This window comes from Sorex fumeus, unplaced genomic scaffold, assembly GCF_029834395.1.
Source record: "Sorex fumeus unplaced genomic scaffold, SorFum_2.1 ptg000063l, whole genome shotgun sequence".
Classification (NCBI taxonomy): Eukaryota; Metazoa; Chordata; class Mammalia; order Eulipotyphla; family Soricidae; genus Sorex; species Sorex fumeus.
Genome location: NW_026606120.1, coordinates 45,417,366 through 45,436,960, shown reverse-complemented (window position 1 = coordinate 45,436,960; position 19,595 = coordinate 45,417,366). Strand labels below are relative to the sequence as shown.

At 51.3% G+C, this 19,595-nt stretch overlaps 1 protein-coding gene across 1 annotated transcript in view; it reads right to left on the bottom strand.

Moving 5' to 3' along the window:
* SMG6 (SMG6 nonsense mediated mRNA decay factor) overlaps positions 1-19,595 on the bottom strand; it is a 283,804-nt gene that overhangs the window by 1,830 nt on the left and 262,379 nt on the right. Inside the window, exons 16-18 of the mRNA XM_056127857.1 lie at positions 7,394-7,547; positions 3,541-3,752; positions 3,177-3,258 (exon numbers count right to left, since the gene is read on the bottom strand). Of these exons, the coding sequence (XP_055983832.1) occupies positions 3,177-3,258; positions 3,541-3,752; positions 7,394-7,547 (448 nt within the window). The remainder of the gene's footprint in view (positions 1-3,176; positions 3,259-3,540; positions 3,753-7,393; positions 7,548-19,595) is intronic.

The window sequence follows — 19,595 nt, the reverse complement described above, 5'->3', positions numbered from 1 at the left end:
TGGGGGGCTGCCCAAATCCCCCACCTCCCCAGACCTGCCACCCCCTGTGTCTGGACTAAGGGAGGAGAAGGACCTCTCCTTCCACTCCTGTTGGCGTGACTGACTCACAACACTCTGCGGACCCTTCCCTCGCACTTCAACTAGTCAAGACGCAGGAAACAAAAGATGGACACATGTGAACCCAAAGCTTCAAGGGGACAGGCACTCTGAGGAATGCAGGGCAAAGGTCTCTGGCAGAGCTGTGCCACGATGGCTGCCCCTGAGGCTGCAACAAATTAATTTCCTCTCAAATAAAAATAATCTACACACATGATGAAAACCTGGGACAGTACAGAAGAGCAGAAAGCAGGGGTAGCGAGGGTCACCTCCCCGTTCCCTTCCTGTGTCTGTCCTGCTCCCCGGGGGAGATCTGTGTGTGCTTCCAGATGTCTTTCTGCACATTTACAAGTATGCATGCTTGTTACATAAGCCTTCCCCACCACAACATTATGATCATACTAGACATACTTTATTCAGTTTTTATATATTCTAAAGATCTATGTTGGCACAAATACCTGATCCTCATTCTTTTTTAAAAAACTTATTTAGTCACTGTGATTTATGGTATTAATATTCATGCTCCCTTTTTAGATATTTGGGGGGGAGAGCAGGATGAATTCCCCCAATTTCCTAACCTTTCCATGTATGGGGAAAATTTAAACCAGGGACGTTTACTCACACCTGACTCTCCCCTCCTTCCCAGGGAGGCCCCACCTACACCACGAAGGACCCCTGGAGGGGGGTTTCCATTACGAGGCTGGGCAGACAGGTCAGTCCCATGGGACTGGGGGCCTGCAAGTGTCCGACCAGGTCCGAGCACTTCCAGACATGGCAGCTCCAGGCAGGTGGCTAGGAGGTGGCTACAAGCCTCTGGAGGAGTTTGGGGCAGCGGGGGAGAGAGAGGCTTTCAGGGTTAATGGTGGGCACAGGAAAGAGGGCGATGGAAGAAGGTACGGCGGGAAGTGCAGGGCTGTGGTGGGCACAGGGCGAAGATGGCGGCCATGGGGAAAGGGATGTTTTCAAACCGCTTGACTGTCTGGGCCTGGCTCCTCTGGGGTGTGTGAATGTGGTTTGGGGGTGTGGTGTGGTGTGGTGCTGGTGTTATGTGGGGCTCCCAGCTGGCTGCCTAAGTCTGTCTGCAGCCCCACCATTCTGGCCCTGGGACTCAGAGCAGGAAAGTTCCAGGCCTTTGGTCAGTTAACCAAGGCTCAGCCTTGCTGGCAGGGGTCTGCAGGGGTTTCTGTGGATACTTTGAGACATTTTTAACAATAAACATCCTCTGTTTTGACACTGGTAACTTCACTTTGTTAGAAACCAGAGACTGTCATCTTGTCAGGCCCCATCCGCCATAATCCACATGATTTTAAAATTCAAACATCGTTTACACATAAACATTTGGTGATAGTTTCTCTGTGAATCTGACAAGTTAATCTGCTAAGAATTCACACTGACAAATGGAGTTTGATTACACCAGCCGTTGCTGATGTAATTCTGATAGGGGCGGTCCCCAGGATGGCAATGGGTTCCTGCAGGCTGTTTGGGGTGAAATACGGGGTGGGGCGACCACAGGGTCAAAGTCAAAATGCCTGGGTGGGGCTGCGAGCAGTATCAGAACTCTGCTTCCCAACAAAGCTTTCTGCCCCCCTGTCCCCTGCTCCCTCTTGGAAGCTGCCCAGAAGCAGAGCCCACGGTGCTAGGCTTGACCAGCCAGGAAGCCTTTTGACCACGTGAATCTTCAGGGGCAGAACTGTGCAAGCCACACAGCAGGGTGGGCCCCTCAAAAACACAGCCATTGACTGAAGACTCCTTACCAGCTTTTTACAGATACTTTGCTCTGGGAGAGGGAGGGGTTACACTTCCATGAGGGGGAAGAGCAGGGAGAGACAGCCCAGGGCAGCCAAGGTAAATGACCAGAAAGAAGGGTGGGCAACAGGGACTCAAAGAGACAATGTAGGGAGCCAGAAACCAAACAGAAACAAGAGGAGCTCAGCACATGATACTGAGCAAGAAGCCCAAGGAATTCTGCCCAAAAGACAAGTGGCAGACTCCGGGGGAGGCAGGCAGGGAGCACTCACACTCTGGCCTCTAAGGGGCCGGGCAGGGGTGGCAGCTCTGCTGAGGGCGAGGTGCTCCAGCCCCCGCAAGCGCCCCAAGGTGGGCTTTGCTCAGATTCTGCTCACCAAAAAGATCCCGTAACTCGGCTGAGGGCTTAAACTCGTACCTGCCCCTAACTCCAGACAGTCTCCAAAGTACTACAGCAACCACAGAAACAGGAAGAAAAGATCCACTATGCTGGGGAAGTCCCTCTGCCCTGGTGTGATCCAGGATAAACATTCGGGAATGAACTGACAGAGTGAACATGGCCAACAAAAAGGCGGTACAACCGCTGGAAATGGGCCTCCTCCGAGCTGCAGAGGGCTGGGCTCAGGAGACCATGGTCAGACTGAGGTCGATCTTCTATCATTAAGACATTCTCACTGGGGCTGGAGCAATAGGACGGCAGGTAGGGCACTTGCCTTGCACGTGGCTAAGTTGGGTTCAATCTCCCAAGTCGGCCAGGAGTGAGCCCTGAACACTGACCAGTACAGCCCCTAAACCAAAACCAAAACGAAAACCAAACAAAAACCAAACAACAAACAGAAAAAGACATTCTCACTGTCAGAGGACACGAGAGGAAAGGGATGCACTGGGGGAGGAAAGCTCACCGCCTAGAGCGTTTTTTCTTTCTCTTTTTTGGGTCACACCTGGTGGTGCTCAGAGGTTACTCCTGGCTCTGTGCTCAGGATTTACTCCTGGCATTGCTCAGGGGACCATATGGGATGCCGGGGCTCAAACCTGGGTTGGCCGTGTGCAAGGCAAACACCCTACCCACTGTGCTAGAGCCTGACTTCTGGGACTAGGCCCAGCCTTGGTGGGCCCAGGGTTAGAACTTTCTCTGGGAGTGGACTGGGGGAAGGAGGCAGCCTGGGACAGGGAGATGTGATTTCCAGGAAAGAAGGGCACTGGGCTAGCCTTAGGTTTTTCTCCAAGTTCCCCAGCTAAAAACTGGTGAAATGATCCAACCTCTAGGGCTGGGGGCAGTGAGACACAAGGGGGCAGGGGAATGGGTCACCCTGGGAGAGGCGAAACTGCAGTACCTTTGTTGGTGGGCATAAAGTCCTTAGCCTTGTCTTTGCAGTAGTGGAGGCAGCAGGAGAGGATCAGGTCATCGTTGTTACCCTGGAAGAGACCGTGTGAGACGTGCCACGGGCAGGAGGGGGCGCCATGAGGAGGCAGCACAGGTACCCTCTGCCTCTGGTGCTGGAGGCCACACCCGAGTCCCTCCCGCACATGCTGAGGCCCTGTGGGGCTGCGTCCCTCTGTGCTGTGGAATCTACAGCACAAGGAAAGGAAAGCCTCCTTTCTGGCTGCCTCCCCCCGGCCCACATGTCAGGCGGGCCCTCCTGTAGGCCCTGTTATGAAGGCTGGCTGTGGGCTCGCCCTTCCTAACAGGGCTCTCACCAGCTGGCCAGTGATGTCCTCACTGCGGAAGGCAATGGATTCAAGTTCGTTGCCACGGCTGGTCAGAGCCCGGAGGCAAGAGTCTCGACTCTCAAATCGCCGCTCGAGGAACTCGATGGATTTCCGAGCCTTTTCCTGGACCACACGGGCATAGCCCCCAGCACGGTGGTCTGTCTCCTGTCCCTTGGCCAGGCCGTCCAGCTCATTGATCACTGATGAGAAAGAGTATCCACAGGTTAATAGCTCAAGTGCTTTCCATCAGTACCCTGTGTCTCATCTTCCCAGGTTAAGCATCCACCCTACCCCACAGGGGTCTTCGAGAGTAACTGGGAATCTAGAGGGCCACAAGTGTCCCATACAGTTTTGTTTGAAGGCCACAGCTGGCGGTGCTCAGGGCTTAGTCCTGGCTCTGTGCTCAGGTGCTGAAGAGTAATATGTAGTGCCAGGGATATAACCAGGGCTGACTGTGTGCAAGGTAAGCACCTTGCCTGCTGTCCTACCTCTCTGGCTCATGAAGCGTCCTAAACTTTTTGCTGTTGTTTATTTGGGGCCACAAGAAGCTGTGCTGGCAAGAATTTTGGAAAGAATCAGGGATCAGTGCTGGCAGTGCTGGGGAAGCACACGGGATGCTGAAGGACCATGTGGGGTGCTGGCGTTGTGCAAGGCAAGCCCCCTTACCGGCTGCACTATCTCTGCAGCCTGTGTCCCTGAGTCCACGGTTGACTCTTCCCTTCCTTCCTCTTCCCCCAGGGCCCACAGCTTCTTCCTGGGAGTATCTTATAAGGATTTTCTGGAGCTGCTGTATTCAGAGAAAGAAACCTGGCCCCGCTATTGCATTCCTTAGCTATAGGATCAAATTGAAAGGATCCCTCAGGAGAAGCAAGGGTATGGAAAGGAGAAGAGGCATTCTTCCTTATCCATGAGGGTACCCCTAAACACAGCTGCTCAAAAGGGGCAAAGTTCCCCGCCCCACCCTCAGCAGTATGCAAGGACATCACCCAGTGGGATGCTGTGGTCACAGGCTGACTTGCAAGGGCCCTGGTAGTCCCGATGTCCATGCCCTTGGCACATCTGCCTCCTGATACTGCACGTGCGCCTGTGCGCGCCTGTCTGCCTATGTGTCTGGGACACAGCTTCATTTTCTGGTGAAGATTCTTTCCAAAATTCCAGCCAAAAGCCTGAGGTCAAGTGGGAAATATGCACTCCTTGGGGGCTCCGGGAGAGTTTGGGGTCTGAGGCCTCTCCTCAGTGTAATGATTCATGGCTCGGGGAGTCGGCATGAGCATGCTGTTCCATGGTGAGCCTGGCACTCACTGTCTGAGTATTCAGGAATACTTTCTGGAAAGAGCCCATGGAGACAAACAGACACAGACAGAGGGACAGACACACAGACACATGCACACAGGCTTTCAGCAACCTGGGGTTGCAATGTTCACACAATGTATGGCTGAGGCTGAGGAGCTGTATGGTACAGCAGAGAGAACATCAAACAGGAAAAACTGGTATTCCATCCCAAAATCTGCTTTCCTGCTTCCAAACTAAACAGGCTTCAAAGGGGAAGCTTGTTTGTGCTTCTGCACCAGGCGGGGCTTCTCAGTGCGGGGGTCAGGGTGAAGGAGCATGGAGTAGGTTAAAGAGCACAAGAAACAAGCAGGGAAGCGGCTGCCTTAACCCTTCGTGCTTGGAGTAGGGTAGGAGTTGGCCCAGGAAGCCTCACAGAATTCTTTCTTTTTGCATCTGCTGTGAGTCCAGGGCCCTGCTCAAGACGCTGGCCTGGCCTGCTGGAACCAGGCTACCATTTCCTGATATACCTTGGGGGGCATCTACTGACTTTTATATACTCCCTGGGCATTCACTCCCATTTTTGGTGGGGTGAGGATGGCAACTGAGCGGTGCTCAGGGATTCAGGGGCTCCACTGCTTATTCTTTTAGCCAACTGGACCAATGGCTTAATGCAAGGGCCTGGCCCAAGGACGTGGTGCTGATTCCTTGCGCTAGACCAGCAGTGCTGAGGGCCTTCAGGGCTGTACCCAGCGGTGCTCAAGGAACCACAGGGTGCCAGAGACTGAACCTGGGTCGGGGACTTGCGAGGCATATTTCCTAACTACTGGACTCTGTCCCTTCCTGGCTCTCTCCCCACCAAATCTGGCATCTCCCTCTACTCAAGGCCAACTGCTGCAACCTGCCTCTCCCTGATACCTGAAGAACAAGGAGGGAGACGCAGTACAAAAAGTCGGGCACAATCAGCATGATCAGGAGGTCGCTTGCCATGCACGTGGCTGACCTGGGTTTGGTTCCTGGTACCCCATATGGTTCCGAGCCTCGCCAGGAGTGATTCCCAAGCACAGAACCAGGAGCACTGCAGGGCGTGCCCCCAAAAACAAACAAACAAACAAACAAAAAAACTGAAATAAAAACCTTGCTGGCCTGGGATGGTACTGTCTCATTTCAAGTTTGTCTCAGGGGGCTCTTGACATGCCGGCTAACCTCTCTGTTAGAACATTTCCTGAGCGTGTAGCCCAAAAGTGATCAATTCACTTTCGTCCTTGTGAAAGTCTCCTGAAAGCTTATGCCACTGCAGGATTCAGCGAGGGAGGTGGCAAAGCTGGAGTAACTTGATGTCCTGCTGCTCTGTCTCAGAGAGAAGCCGCTCAACTTCTGAAGAACAGCAAACCTTTCCCTTAGGTCTGTGGGCCTGGGCTTAGGAGGTTCTGGCCAGGCCACATGGGGAGGGGGAAGGAAGACAGGGCGGGTGGAGGCGGGACGGGGGCTGCTTCAGTGCCAACATTCTCAGGTGGTGCTAACGTGCTTCCCACAACCCCCCAGGGTTCTACAGCCTGTGCAGGGGCGGATGTTTCCTGCCCTTTGTTTCCACCCTCATCTGGCACTAAGACACTTGGGACTGGGAGGGAAGGCCCAGTGGAACATCTTGGCATGCATGTCAGAGGTGGCTTGGCAGGCAGACTGCCAGTCTGGCAGCCCTTCCAGAGGACATGGCTCCTGAACGTGCTCCAAATCGTGGCTGCGGAGGAAGGGACACTGAGAGTCTGGGCTGTGCAACCATCTCTCTAACTACCCCCCTTCACTAATAATAGTGACAGTCGCTGTATCACCTTCACTTGATAGGAGCCCGGAGCCCAGAACCCAGCCTGAGACTGGCCAGTGCAGAGCTCCAAGAATTGGGGGTGCCTAGACAGTCCGTGGAGGGAGACCAGCTGGGCTCCCTCTGCTCCTAGGGTAGATGCAAACTAGCTGGGTCCTGAGATGCTGACCCTGCCCCAGCACCAATGGCCAGACAGTGGTAAGAACCCAAGTGACAGGAATCCACAGGCATGAGCCAAGGGTTTACTCTGGAAGGTTTCTGTCAGCCTGGCCTTAGGGTGACACTGGCCAGAAGAATGCTACCTCCAACCAACAGAATGATCATGAAAAGCTACAAGACAATCAGACCAAAGGCATCTAACCACTTCAAAATCCTCCCAGCTTCCCTGCCAGACCACCCAGCAGCACTGCCGTTATCTGCCAGGGCTGAGTGTTTACCAATAACGGGAACCAGCTTTGCTGTTTTACTGCAAGCTTTATAAGGATAAAAACAAGGGCTGGGCTCAGGCAGCCTCTGGTTGCTGGGACACAGGAGTCCATTTGCTCAAGCAGTTTAAGCCACGGATCAGCTGTAATAATTTGAACTCCTGTGATTATTAAACAATTTTCCTTGCGCCACCCATTCCCCCACTTCCCTGCAAATCCTGTCTCACACACACACCAGGGCGCTGCCTGCCTGGCCCTGAGACGGAGGGGCATGTGTGCGGAGGGGCTTGCTGAGCACGTGCAGGGCTGCTCTGGCCTGACTCACCGATAAGGGGCACCACCAGGATGTACTTCCTGCTCTCCAGCAGCCGTGCCAGACTGGCCAGGTGGTCGATGAAGCCGTTGGTGTCTGGTACGAGGAACAGGGGTCTGATCTCCAACTCCATCTGCCTCATCTGACTCTGATCCTCCAGGACAGCCTACAGGGACACAGAATGGTGAGCCAGAGTGAGTGGCAGGAACTGGATGAGCAGAGCCCTGACTCCACAGTGTGTCAGTGTCCTGTCCACCCCATGCGCCCCCCCCCCCCCCTTCTCCTCACTCTCCCCACAGCCAGCCCAGCCAGGCCTGAGGGACAGGCCCAAGGGCTAGGCAAACCACTGCAGTAAAAATCAACATAGACCAAATGGCCCCAGGGAGTGGGGCATGATTAAAATTGTGCAGAGGACTGAGAAAGGACCTTGAGGGTATTAAAACACACACACACACACACAAACAAAAAAAACAAAATAAATGAAGACCTTGGGCTGAACATGAACAACAAATTAGGTTCCTTGGGTATGAAACTGGTTTATCTATACAACAACAAGATACTTCTCACTTCAGTCTTTCTCTTTTCCTCTTATTCCCTTCCCACCCCATATATATGATGCTCCAGGAGTTATTTTATTATTTTTTAAATTTTGTCTTTTGGATCACATCCAGTGATGCTCAGGGGTTACTCCTGGCTATACACTCAGGAATTAACTCTCAGTGGTGCTGGGGGAACAGGACCATATGAGACACCGAGGATTAAACCTGAGTCAAGTGCACGGAAGGCAAGTGCCCTACCCATTGTATTATCTTTCCAGTCCTGAACAGGAATTATTTTAACTACTTTTACATGATTAGAAGAGAAAAAAAAAGGTAGCATCGAAGATTACACCAAAGAAAGTGATGCCAACAACTAACAATGCCAAAGTTTCCCAAAGCAGCAAGAGTCTACAATGTGATCAGCCAGGATCAGAATCATCAGATTCATGTTTGGAAAGAGTAATACTCAGACTGATCAGATAAGCATCCCATCCCGTCCCCTGTCCCCCATGAAGCAGATTCCTAAATGTGTTTTTATTTATTTATTTTTTTGCTTTTTGAGTCACACCTGGCTAAGCTCAGGGGTTATTCCTGGCTCAGCACTTAAGAATCACTCCTGGTGGTGCTGGGTGGGAGTGGGGGGGAAACGACGACATATGGGATGCTGGGGATTGAACCCAGGCTGGCTGCAGGCACGGCAAACATCTTACCTGTTGTACTATCATTCTGGCCTCAGTTTCCTAAATGTTATCTTTTGTGTTTTACTTGGGGTTTCTCCTCCAACTATATCCAAGTTATACTATTATTTACTCAACTTATTTTTATGCTGTGCCTGACCACTTGAATCTTATTCCCTCATTTATTTTTTCTACATTTTGTTTTGGGCCACACCTGGCAGTATTCAGGGATCACTCCTGGAGGTGCTCGGAGGACCATGCAGGGATTGAACCTGGGTCAGATCCAAGCTCTTTGCCAAGTGGACTATCTCTCTGGCCCCATTATTCTGATTTGAGGTCACACCTGGTACTTACACCACATTGTGCTTGGGAACCCAGGTGAAGCCAGGGATCAAACTCAGGACCCCTGTATAAAAGCATCCATCCTTCCTAGCCCCTCAACATTTTTTCTTTAAATTAACTTGTTTTTCCTTTCTTGCTTTGAACTCTTAAGCAATGATATCTGCGGCATCAAGGATTCAATAACCTAGTCCTCTCTTGATTAATGTTACTAATCAAACTCTGTGTCTTTCTAAAACCAGTACCTCCACTACACACTTGGGAAGAGACAAGGCCTGAGTGTCAGTCATATGGATGTTCCCATCTTTCAGGGAAGTTCCATGTACATCTGTCACAGTCCAGTTTTTGTGGGGGGTGGGGCAGTACCTTGATGGTGTGCAGGATTTAGTCCTGGCTCTGTGCTCAGCAATCACTCCTGGCAGGGCTCAGGGGACCATATGCAGTGCTGGCAATCAAACTGGGGCTGGCTTCATGGAAGGCAAGCACTATCTCTCCCGATATGATCTCTCTGGCCCTTCGACACCCACTTTTGTCACATCTGACAGAGTCTTAACACACAGTAGCTGACTGAGATAAGGCTCTGGGTATGCTGTCACTATAGAACATGGTCACTATTGTGTTGTTTCCTCCTCTGAGAACCAAAAACCAGGAGCAAATGCCAACACAAATCTGACAAGGGGCAGGCAAGCAGGTCCCAGACTGTCACGCCCTCTCCTGGCCTTTCTCCGCATACCAACTTGCAGAACACAGATGCATGCACAGGGCAGTGGGGGGAGTAGATGTGCGTGCCAACTGTGACGGGAACCAGTGCCTCAGCTGTGGCCACCAACAGCCGGTGAAGAAGACTGCTGAGGTTTCATTGGCAGTGACAGTAAAACTGAAAGGGCATGCCTTCAGTGTTGGGGGTGGCTTCTCTGTGACCTGCTGGGGACCTTTCCCTATGAGTAAGTGGTGGCTGCCACTGCCACCACAGCTGGTGGAAGGCACAGACCACAGGACGTTGGCAGGCATGAGAAATGTGGCTGAGAGGCCCAGTCTGCTGAGGTCTTTCTACTGAGCTCCCCTCATGAGGGGAAAGTACCCATGGCCACTTTCCCAGGGGACTTGGGTTACTGTCCCATTTTACAGGACTGTCAAACATACATGCATCAAACTTGGCTTGGCCATTTAACAGTATTATTATTATTTTTTTAATTGAGCTATAAATGTCATATAAGACATTTATCACCGTGGCGTGATCATTTTTTTCGGGGAGGGGGAGGGAGGGGGTGTTAAGTTACACCTGGTTGTGTGTTCAGGGATCACTCCTGGTGAGCTCAATGGACCATATGTGTAGGGGATAGAACCTGGGCCAGCCGTGTGCAAGGCAAACACTCTACCCACTGTAGTAGTACCACTGCTCCGGCCTGGCTTGAGCCTTTATCTTTTCTTTTTTTCTTTTTGGGTCACACCAGCAATGCTCGGGGTTTATGGCTGGCTGTACACTCAGGAATTACTCCTGGCAGTGTGTGGGGGACCACATGGGATGCTGGGGTTTGAACCCAAGTAGGCAGCGTACAAGGCAAACACCTTACCCACTGTACTATCGCTCTGGCCCCTCAAGCATGTCTTAAGAACAGGAAACAGTCCCTGCACAGGTTCAGTTAACCATTCTCTTCTGTCTCCTCACATTCTTACTATACATTTTTTCATAGCCTGGTGTTCTATAGCCAACTGTACAGTAAAGGACCCAGATCTGAGCGAGAGAAGCAGAAAATGCATGGACTGATCCTGACTGGGAGGACTGGGAGCTGGCACCTGTGTTGAGAGTCAGGGACGTGACTGCACACTGCCTCGGTCACTGCTCCACTCCGTCCTGTCAGCTCTGGGCAAGTCTGCTTCGAGAAATGACACTCCAGCATTAGTCTGGCTCTAAGGAAGTGGAACTGGCTGCTGTTTCTTAGTTATGTGAATAAGAAGCTCCTCAGCCCTTGTATCAAACTACCCTTTGAGCTGGCAGCAGGGGCCTGGGAAGTGGCTTAAGGCAGAGCACATGCCTTACTTTTGTGCGGCCTTGGGTTCAATCCCTGATGCTGCATGGTTTCCCAAAAACAACAATGACAAATACAGAGGGCTGCAGCTGGCAACAGGCAAAAGTGCTTTTAAGTGCTTTTAAGCCAGGTGGCCACAGGGCTTAGGAGCTAACGGAACCTATTCTGAGCAGGGTAGAAAAACCTCTAGGAAGAGTCCAGGCAAGGCTTGGAGTTGAGCTCTGGCTCAGGGCCAGAAAGGTGAAGAGGCCACAGCCTTGCTGGTTCCCTGGGGGTGATGCGGGGTCAAGTTCTTTGAGGGTGGTTGGAGCTGTGCTGCCATCATCCGGTCCCAGGGACGCCCGAAGACAACTTCCCTTAACCTGGTTCTGCCCAGTGAGTCACCACACAACTGCTTCCTGTTCCCCACATGCCCCCAAGGAGTCTCAAGAGATTAAATGAAGCTGCCCCTTTTTTTCCTGGGGTACAGCGTGGGTCTCTGGGGGGCGAGGGTCGTACCCGGGTCATGAGACTGGCCCCATTCCCTTCAAACAACGGCAGACTGAAGAGGGGCCGGGAGTCTGCAGGCCTCCTCCGTGGGTCTGTGTTTCCGGTCCTCTCTGAGTGGCGCTGTGTGTGTGTGTGTTTAGCATTTGCCCTCCCAACTTTTCCAGATTTTACCCGTCAGATTCCTGGCAGCTGTGCACGGCGCCTGTGCCGGCCGTCACGTCCCATTCTGATCTCTGGGTCGCACGGTGAGAGAAGGACACAGGATGCGCAGGGAGTGAAAAAGTGATGCTGGTGGGGAGAGTGCCAAGTCCCCACTCACAGCCATGGGACACTTGGGGAGAAGGGGGAAGCACGCTGCTGTGGAGTTCAGAGGCCGGTAGTGAGATTTATTTTTGTTTGTATGAATAAAAAGCTGGAGCAGCCTCTGGTGGGGGTGAGGGGGATACAACTGGAATGCTGTGATTCAGACGGACTGGCCCTGGCCCGGAGTCCAGCGAGCTGGCCCGGAAGGAGTGCTCCATAGGACGCCTTCTGTCTGCAGCTCAGGGTGTGCCACAGTGGTCCTCAGATACGCAAACCGGGAGCTGAAGGAAAGTCTGAACACCCTGATTCGGACTGGTGGCAAAAAAGGACCAGGAAGTTATAATGTACGGCCAAAAGATGTAATTCTATTTCTGGAAGGTGCTAACTAACCTAACACCTCTGGAGGATGGGAGCATCCTTGAGCAAGCTGGCAGGGAACTGGAAAGACAGAACAGACAGGGGCTGGAGCAATAGCACAGTGGGTAGGGCATTTGCCTTGCACGCAGCCGACCGAGGTTCGATTCCCAGCAACCCATATGGTCCCCTGAGCACCGCCAGGAGTAATTCCTGAGTGCATGAACCAGGAGTAACTCTTGTGCATCGCTGGGTGTGACCCCCCCCCAAAAAAAAGAAAGAACAGACAATAATACCTGACAAGAAAGCTAACAGGCATGGGCTCCCAGGTTAAATTCCTTCTGGATAGTGGGGATAATTTAGGGATGCGAATCCATAAAAAAAAAAACAAAAAAACCCCCAAAAAACTGAGAAACTGAGAATACAAATAAAGGCAATGCAATCAGCTGACACAGGAGCTGTGGAACTTGAAGAAGCCACGTTCCAACGCAGAGCAAGATGAAGAAAGGGGATTCTTAGGTGCTCCTTCTGCTCCTCAGGGAGTGAGGTTGCTTCCCCTCCCCTCTGCTGGGTGAGAGAATCATCTCTCCTTTGGTACCTCTGGCCAGAGTCATGCCGTCATCAGAAGTGAGAAGTTTTGAAATACAGGAACTTCCACATTCACCTTGTACTTGAAAGTATCAAGCAAAGTGCTAGAAATGTATTAGAAGTTTTAGAAACTTATCAGAAATGTATCAAATGTCATTATTTCTTCCTGCCTAGCTGAGTTTTTCATCTCTACATATCCAGGAGAGTAGCTTTCTGGGGAAACCATGAAGGAGCAGAACCCAAAGTGAGATGGGATAAGGTAGAGAACAGTTCATTTTTTTTTAAGAGTCACGGTATGCATTGTGCCAAGTAGAGGTTCTAGTTTAGCACCTCATACATCAAGGCATGTGGCCTAATTTGAGTTTTCTCCTTGGCCCCTATGGATGTTATTATCTTTTTTTTTTTTTTTGCTGGGGGGGTGGCACATACCTGGCGATGCCCAGAGGTACTCCTGGTTCTGGATTCAGGAATTATTCCTGGTGGTGCTCAAGGGACCAAATGGAATGCCTGGTATCAAACCTGGGTTGGCAGCATGCAAGGCAAGCACCCTACTTGCTGAATGATCTTTTTAGCCCTTGTAAATATATTTTTTAAAAATGAAAAATGGAAGTGAAATAAAAAATAGGAATAGTTGGTGAGAAACCACCAACAGTGCAGGTAGAGAGTTCCTTCTTGAGCTGGAGAAATCAAAGGGAGCAGACAGCAGGAGCAGGGAGCACCTTTGCTCTAGAAAGTAGATACTGCTACCAGCTTCCCTGGAGACAGTACAGGCAAACATCTCTGGGATGGACTGCTCATAGCAAAGTTTCTGTTTAGGATATCTGGTGTTCACAATCAGTTCCACAGAATTTAAATAATACTTTTTTTTTTGAGGGGGGTGGTGTTTCTGGGCTAATCCCTGCAGTTCTTGGGGACTCCTCCCAGCTCTGTGCTCAGAGTTTGCTCCCAGTAGTGCTCAGGGGCACTCTGCAGTACCAAGCATAGAACCTCACTTTTGAAAAAAGGCTTTGGGGCTGGAGGATAGCATAGGGGTTATGGCATTTGTCTTGTATTGAGTCATTTTGGTTTGGTTCTCAACATTGCATATGGTTCCCTGTGCACCCCCAAGAATGAATCCTGAGCACAGAGCCAAGAGTAAGCTCTGAGCACCGCCAGGTGTGGCCAACACTTCCCTCAAAAAAGGGTTTTTTTGAGGGGCTTGTTTGTTTTTGGGTTTTACCTGGTGGCACTCAGGACTTATTCCTGGCTATGTATGAGCTTAGGGATCACTCTTGGTGATACTGGGGGAAGCAGACTGGGTGCTGGGGATCGAACCCAGATCAGATGCATACAAGTGCCTGCCTGCTGTCTTATCTCTCCAGCTTCTCCCCGCTTAAAAAAAGTTTTGATTTTGATGACTTGCTTGTTGCTTCTAATTATTGTTTTTTGAGGACTGCTTTTATTTTCAAACTAGACTGTAGAGTTCAGAAACTACATTTTTTGAGGCCGGAGTGATATAATACAGTGGGTAAGGCACTTGCTCTGTACATGGCTGACTGGGTTCAATTCCTGGCAACCCACATGTACCCCTGAGCATGCCAGGAGTGACCCCCGAGTGCAGACTTAGAGTAAACCTTGAGCACCTCCAGGTGTGGCCCAAAAAACAAAGACAAAAACAGAAAAAAAGAAACTATCATGTGTTTCTTGTAGTTTCACCACACCCACTACAGAATTTGATTCTTTATATAAAGAAAATGAGCTAAATCACAGAATCTGAGTTGAAGCACACTTTAAAGATACTCTGACTGAATCTCATCTGCTGTTTTGAGAATGCTCATGGTGTCCTGCCCTTTTTTGAGACAGGGACTGGGAGGGTTAAGGAGGAAACCGCTCAGCTTGCTTCAAGAACTCCGTAAGGGTGTTCTAGCTAACCATTCTGCAGGAAGAGAGGAGCCCAAGGATACTGGAGGTGAGAGCAGGGGGCAGGAACAGCTGGAGAACCAGTCTGCAAGCAGGCTGATGGGCTGGGGAATGCGCTTGACCCAGGAGGGCGGCTGCCCAGCTCCACAGGCTGATCTGCTTTCCTGCCCTAGCGTGAACGTGCCCCTGGCCTGGTAGCACACTGGCTCCCACCCTGTCTCCGACAGCTAGGAGCCAGGGCTGAGTGTCTGCCTTCCGCTAGCTTCCATACAGGTGTGGGGGGCTCTGTGTAGGCTCCATTGTTCCACAGTGCCCCCCCCACCCCCAGCTGGGTGGCAGTGTGAATGGGCTGCAGCTATATTTAGAGTGAAACTCCTGGGGCCACCACAAAGGAGTGACTGCATCTTCAGGAGGGTGGGTGGGCGGGAAGGGGACAGAGGAGTGTAGCTATTTTCAGAACACATGTCATTGCTGGCTACAGAGCAAGACTGTGGCCATAATACGGAGGGAAACAATAGCTGTGGCCAGAGGAAGAGCCTGTTATGTTTCAGGTGGGATGTTTGCAACTGCTCAGGAAACCTGACCCCACCCGACAGCAGCACAAATCACAGCAAAGCCTCGTGGAGGCGGGGGATTCACAGGGCCAGGGCCAGTAGAGGTGCCAAGAGGCCACGCCTCATGCCTGGAGGAGAATTTTCAGTGACTGCTCTGCTCTGCGGGCCTGGTTAGGAATGAAACACTTCTGACCAATTTCCCAGACAAACCATCACCTTGCTCTGGCTCTGGACACCTCTCAGGAATGGTACCGGGAGTGAAGAGGACTCAGGTGGAAAGCAGCAAGGTGGGCAGAATCAAGTCACTACAGAGAATCTCAGGCAACAGGCAAAACTCGCAGAGAGGAAAGGCAAACCTTCGGGTGCACACACTTGGCTCCCTAACACCCGGGGGCTTGCGTGGGTGCCACAGCCCCAGCCGTGGAGGTCCAAGTGCCCACACCCCTCTTCTGACCTCTACTAGGCCCACTCAGCAGACTATGTGCAACGCCAGAAGGAGGGAGGGACAGCTGAAGAGCAGGCCGGGCTTTCCCTCCCCGCCCCACAGATGAGCTTAGGCCCAGGGGTCTAGGTGGATGTAGGGAAGCGGAGTGGGGGGTGTGTGGCTACAATCCCAGATCTCAGTTGGACTTTACAGCCATCATGGGGGCCAGGAGAATTTTTTCCCAACCCCATCTTCATATCCCTTTCCCCAAACATGTGTGGTTCCTGTTTTGCTGCATCTGTAAAAGGCGCTGGGAGCTGGGGACTCGCCTCACACCTCTCGGTTAGCGCCCCTAGAGACTGATGGAGTTCAGAGCAGTGTAATTTACAGTCCATCTCTCCGATCTTAATTCACTCGATGCTCCTCTCTTCCTTATTGTATTAGTGTGACCCAGGTACCTGCCAACAATAATGGCCTCTCAAGCTAGGAGCCTCTCCCCCACTCCCAGGACAATTTATACCTTTTCCTTGGGATTTTCCCCCCTTAAATTAAACAAAAAGAGGAAAAATAAGAAAAGGTTAACATGGGTTTGCAGCACTGCAGCCCCGTGGTTCTGGGCAGGGAGCCAATGGCCCGAGGGCACACACATGTGCGCGCTCTCCCAGAAGGGCCTTCACCGGCCCTGTTTTACAGCCACCTCGGCACAGACTCCAGGGTTCACGCATATGGCCAGACAGATGTGTCTGGCTTACGTTCAAGGCTGGAAAATGAAGAATTATGGAAGTGAAGGGCCCCGGGCATTAAAGCAGGGAGGAGGGGGAGTAGGAAGGGGGGAATTTTTCCTCTGCTGAGAAATCCTCCTGTGGCTCTGGGGCTGGAGGAAGAGGGCTGACAGGAGGCAGGGCTGCCATCAGCAGTGCATGTGGGGCCTGCTCTTAAAGGGCCCACAGCGGGTCCCGGGCACCTGGGACTGAGCAGCCCCTTCAGAAGGAGCAGGCAGAGAGAACGGGCTTCCGGGGCAGCGGTGCTCGAGGGCTCTGAGGCTACTCTCACACGAGGGCTCCTGTTTGTACAGTGCTGCCTGTCACCGGGGAGGCCGACCGAGCACTTCTGTCAGCAAGGCCTGGGCAGCACATGCATCCACTGCATCCTGTACTCCCTTTCTGGAGCAATGCTTGCTCACACTCTGAATCACTGGCTTCTCCACTCTCCCCACCGGGATGGAACTTTCACAGTTCACTCCTGTGTCCTCTGACTACACTTACTAATCTGAGCTGCAGACAGGGGAAACAAGTCCAGAAATAATTGTAACATGAGACATCATATAATTTTCACGAATGAAGGATAACTGGTGCCACAGGAACGGTGAGGAGAGAGATGAGTTCCTTCAAGGGGGATCAGGGAAGGGTTCACTGGGGAGATGGAGTTTTGTCTCTGGACTGAAAGGGGACAGGATGAACAGGTAACGGACATGTGGAGTAGAAAAAGGGTTCACTGGTTTAAGGACGAAACAGAAACAGACCTGAAAGCAGGCAGGGGCAGAGGCAGGTCAGAGGGCAGAGAGAAAGGTGATACGTCCAGGGAGCAATGGCTTAGTGTCTATAAACAGTCACTTGTATGCCGCCATCTTCCTGAGGCAGATGCTACTACTACTTTCATTTTACAGTTGAGGAAGCAGACTTTGGAAAGTTATATAATTGTCTTTAAGTCATACAGCAGCAAGCAAGGGCTCAAGGGGAATGGGAGAAGCAGCTCGAAAAACGTCTAGCTTGGGAAGATAAGAAAGCCTTACATACCATAATAAGGAATTAGACTTCATTAGCCAAAGGCACTGATGTTTTCTGAGCAGAGAAGAGGCTCCTTTGGGAAGAGTATGATGAAAACACATAAGATGCACTGGCTGCAGTGAAGTGAAGGGAGACTGGGGCGGGGGATGGGACTCAAGTGGCGGGACACATGCCTAGCATGTGAGAGGCTCCTAGCATGTGAGTTTGGTTCCATGGGCTTCTGAGCACTGAACGTAGCACACCAGAGAGGACCACTTGTAGCACAACCCATAGCTACAACACTGCTGGGTATGGTCCTTACTGAAAAAAAAAAAGGAGGGGGGTGGGGATGCCAGGCCTGAGAGAGAGCACAAAGGTTAAGGCTTGTCTAGCTTGCAGCTGTGGCCTGGTTGAAAAACTAGCATCGCCTATGTCCCCAGCACCACTGGGAACACTCTGGGTACAGGGATATGGTGCAAAGAGAGGAGAGAAGGCAGGGGGCAGGGAAGGAGAGAGAGAGAGAGGAGGAGGGAGGAGGGAGGGGGGAGAGACAGTGTATGTGTCTAGGAGATAGCCTGAAGAACCGATGCTTTATTTGTGAGAAGTCTGGGTCCATTTCTGGTATGGAGAAATACCCTAGCACCACAATGGAAGGAGCCCCTGAGAACACAACTGCAGAAGGTATCATTCCCAAACTATAAGGAAAATGACACCCTGTGGAGTTGCGTAAGGCAAAGGATTTGGATTGATTATTACAATCCAAATCAGTACCTGAACTAGAATAACTTCACTGACACTGGGCACAGAGAGAAAAGGGAATGCATGAGAAATATGGTAAGAAATCAGCAGGAGGGGCTGGAGAGAATACAGTGGGCAGGGCACTTGCCTTGCAAATGGGCTTGAGTCCCAGCACCCTATATGGTCCCTGAGCCTCACCGGGAGTGATCCCTGAGCCCAGAGCCAGGAGTACTGCTGTGTGAACCACACACAAAAAAAACCCCAAAACCATTTTTTTAAAAAAAAGAACTTTTGGGAAATATGAGAGGAAACATAAAAACAAACAGCCTAAGGATGAGACGGCGTTGTGGGCAATGATAGAGGTTTACACAGACTATGGCAGCAACACTTGATTCCAACAGGATAAAATGAGTATGTTTAAAGACAGATGAATCCTGATGGGCATTCATTTCCCCTTTCAAGGCAGGGATCTGTGACAGGTAATTAGACTAACACGAGACAACAGTGGTCAGTTAGGAAGTTTTATAGTGTGTGCACACACTGTGCTAAATACTTTACATATACTGTCTCCTGAAAGTCTCAGAGCTATTGTAAGAGATAGACGCTATTACCACTTTCCTTTTATGACACAGACACAGGCTCTAAGAAGCTAATTTGCCCAAAGTGAAAAAACTAGCAAGAGGTAAAGCTAAAGCCCAGATTGTAACCAGGTCTGTTTGACCACAAATACCACCAAGTCCTATACCAAAGGAGAGAGTTAGCTGCAGAGAGAGCTGAAACTGACTGTTCCTAAAGAGGCCAGCCGGCTTCCCTATGCACGTAGCTAATTCTAAATGGGGGTGGGGTGGGGGGGCGAGAACTGGGACTGCTCTTCCCTGTCTGACCTGAGCTTATAGTGCAAGAGAACAGACTAAGGGAGCTACCAAGAAAAGTTGGCTGAGGTCTAGAAAGATAATACAGAGTTTAAAAGAGCTTGTCGGGGGTATGATGCCGCCAGCAGGTCAATCTGTACCTGTGAGGCGAGTGCATCAGCAGTCTGATGGCACCGTCAGACTTGCAGATACCCCAAAATTGCTGCTGTGCCTTTGGCCAGACCCCAAAAACTTGGGGCAAAGTTTACCAAGAAAGTAAATGGCCAAAAGCTAGGTATGTGGGAGACACACCCACAAACCACCTCCGGCTCAGCTATACAATTGGAGGCAAGGCCTCTCTGGTTCCTGATAGAACTGCTTAACGGCCATGATCCCAGAGACTCAGAAATGAATCTCGGAACCCAAAGGCTTTTGGCAGAAATGTGTCCTGTTCCTGCAGTTAGGTTACTGGCGCTGGGCCACTCCAGGTGGAAATAGGTTTCGTGCCTTGGCCTGTTCCCCTTGGTGGCCCGGTGACCATTATACTCCAGAGGCCACTGGACAGTCAGGTTTGGGTCTGCAGTGATGAGACACGCGGGGACACACCAGATGGGGAGGTGGAACCGGCCCTTTCCTCCCCATTCCTGCGAGACCTCGAGTCGC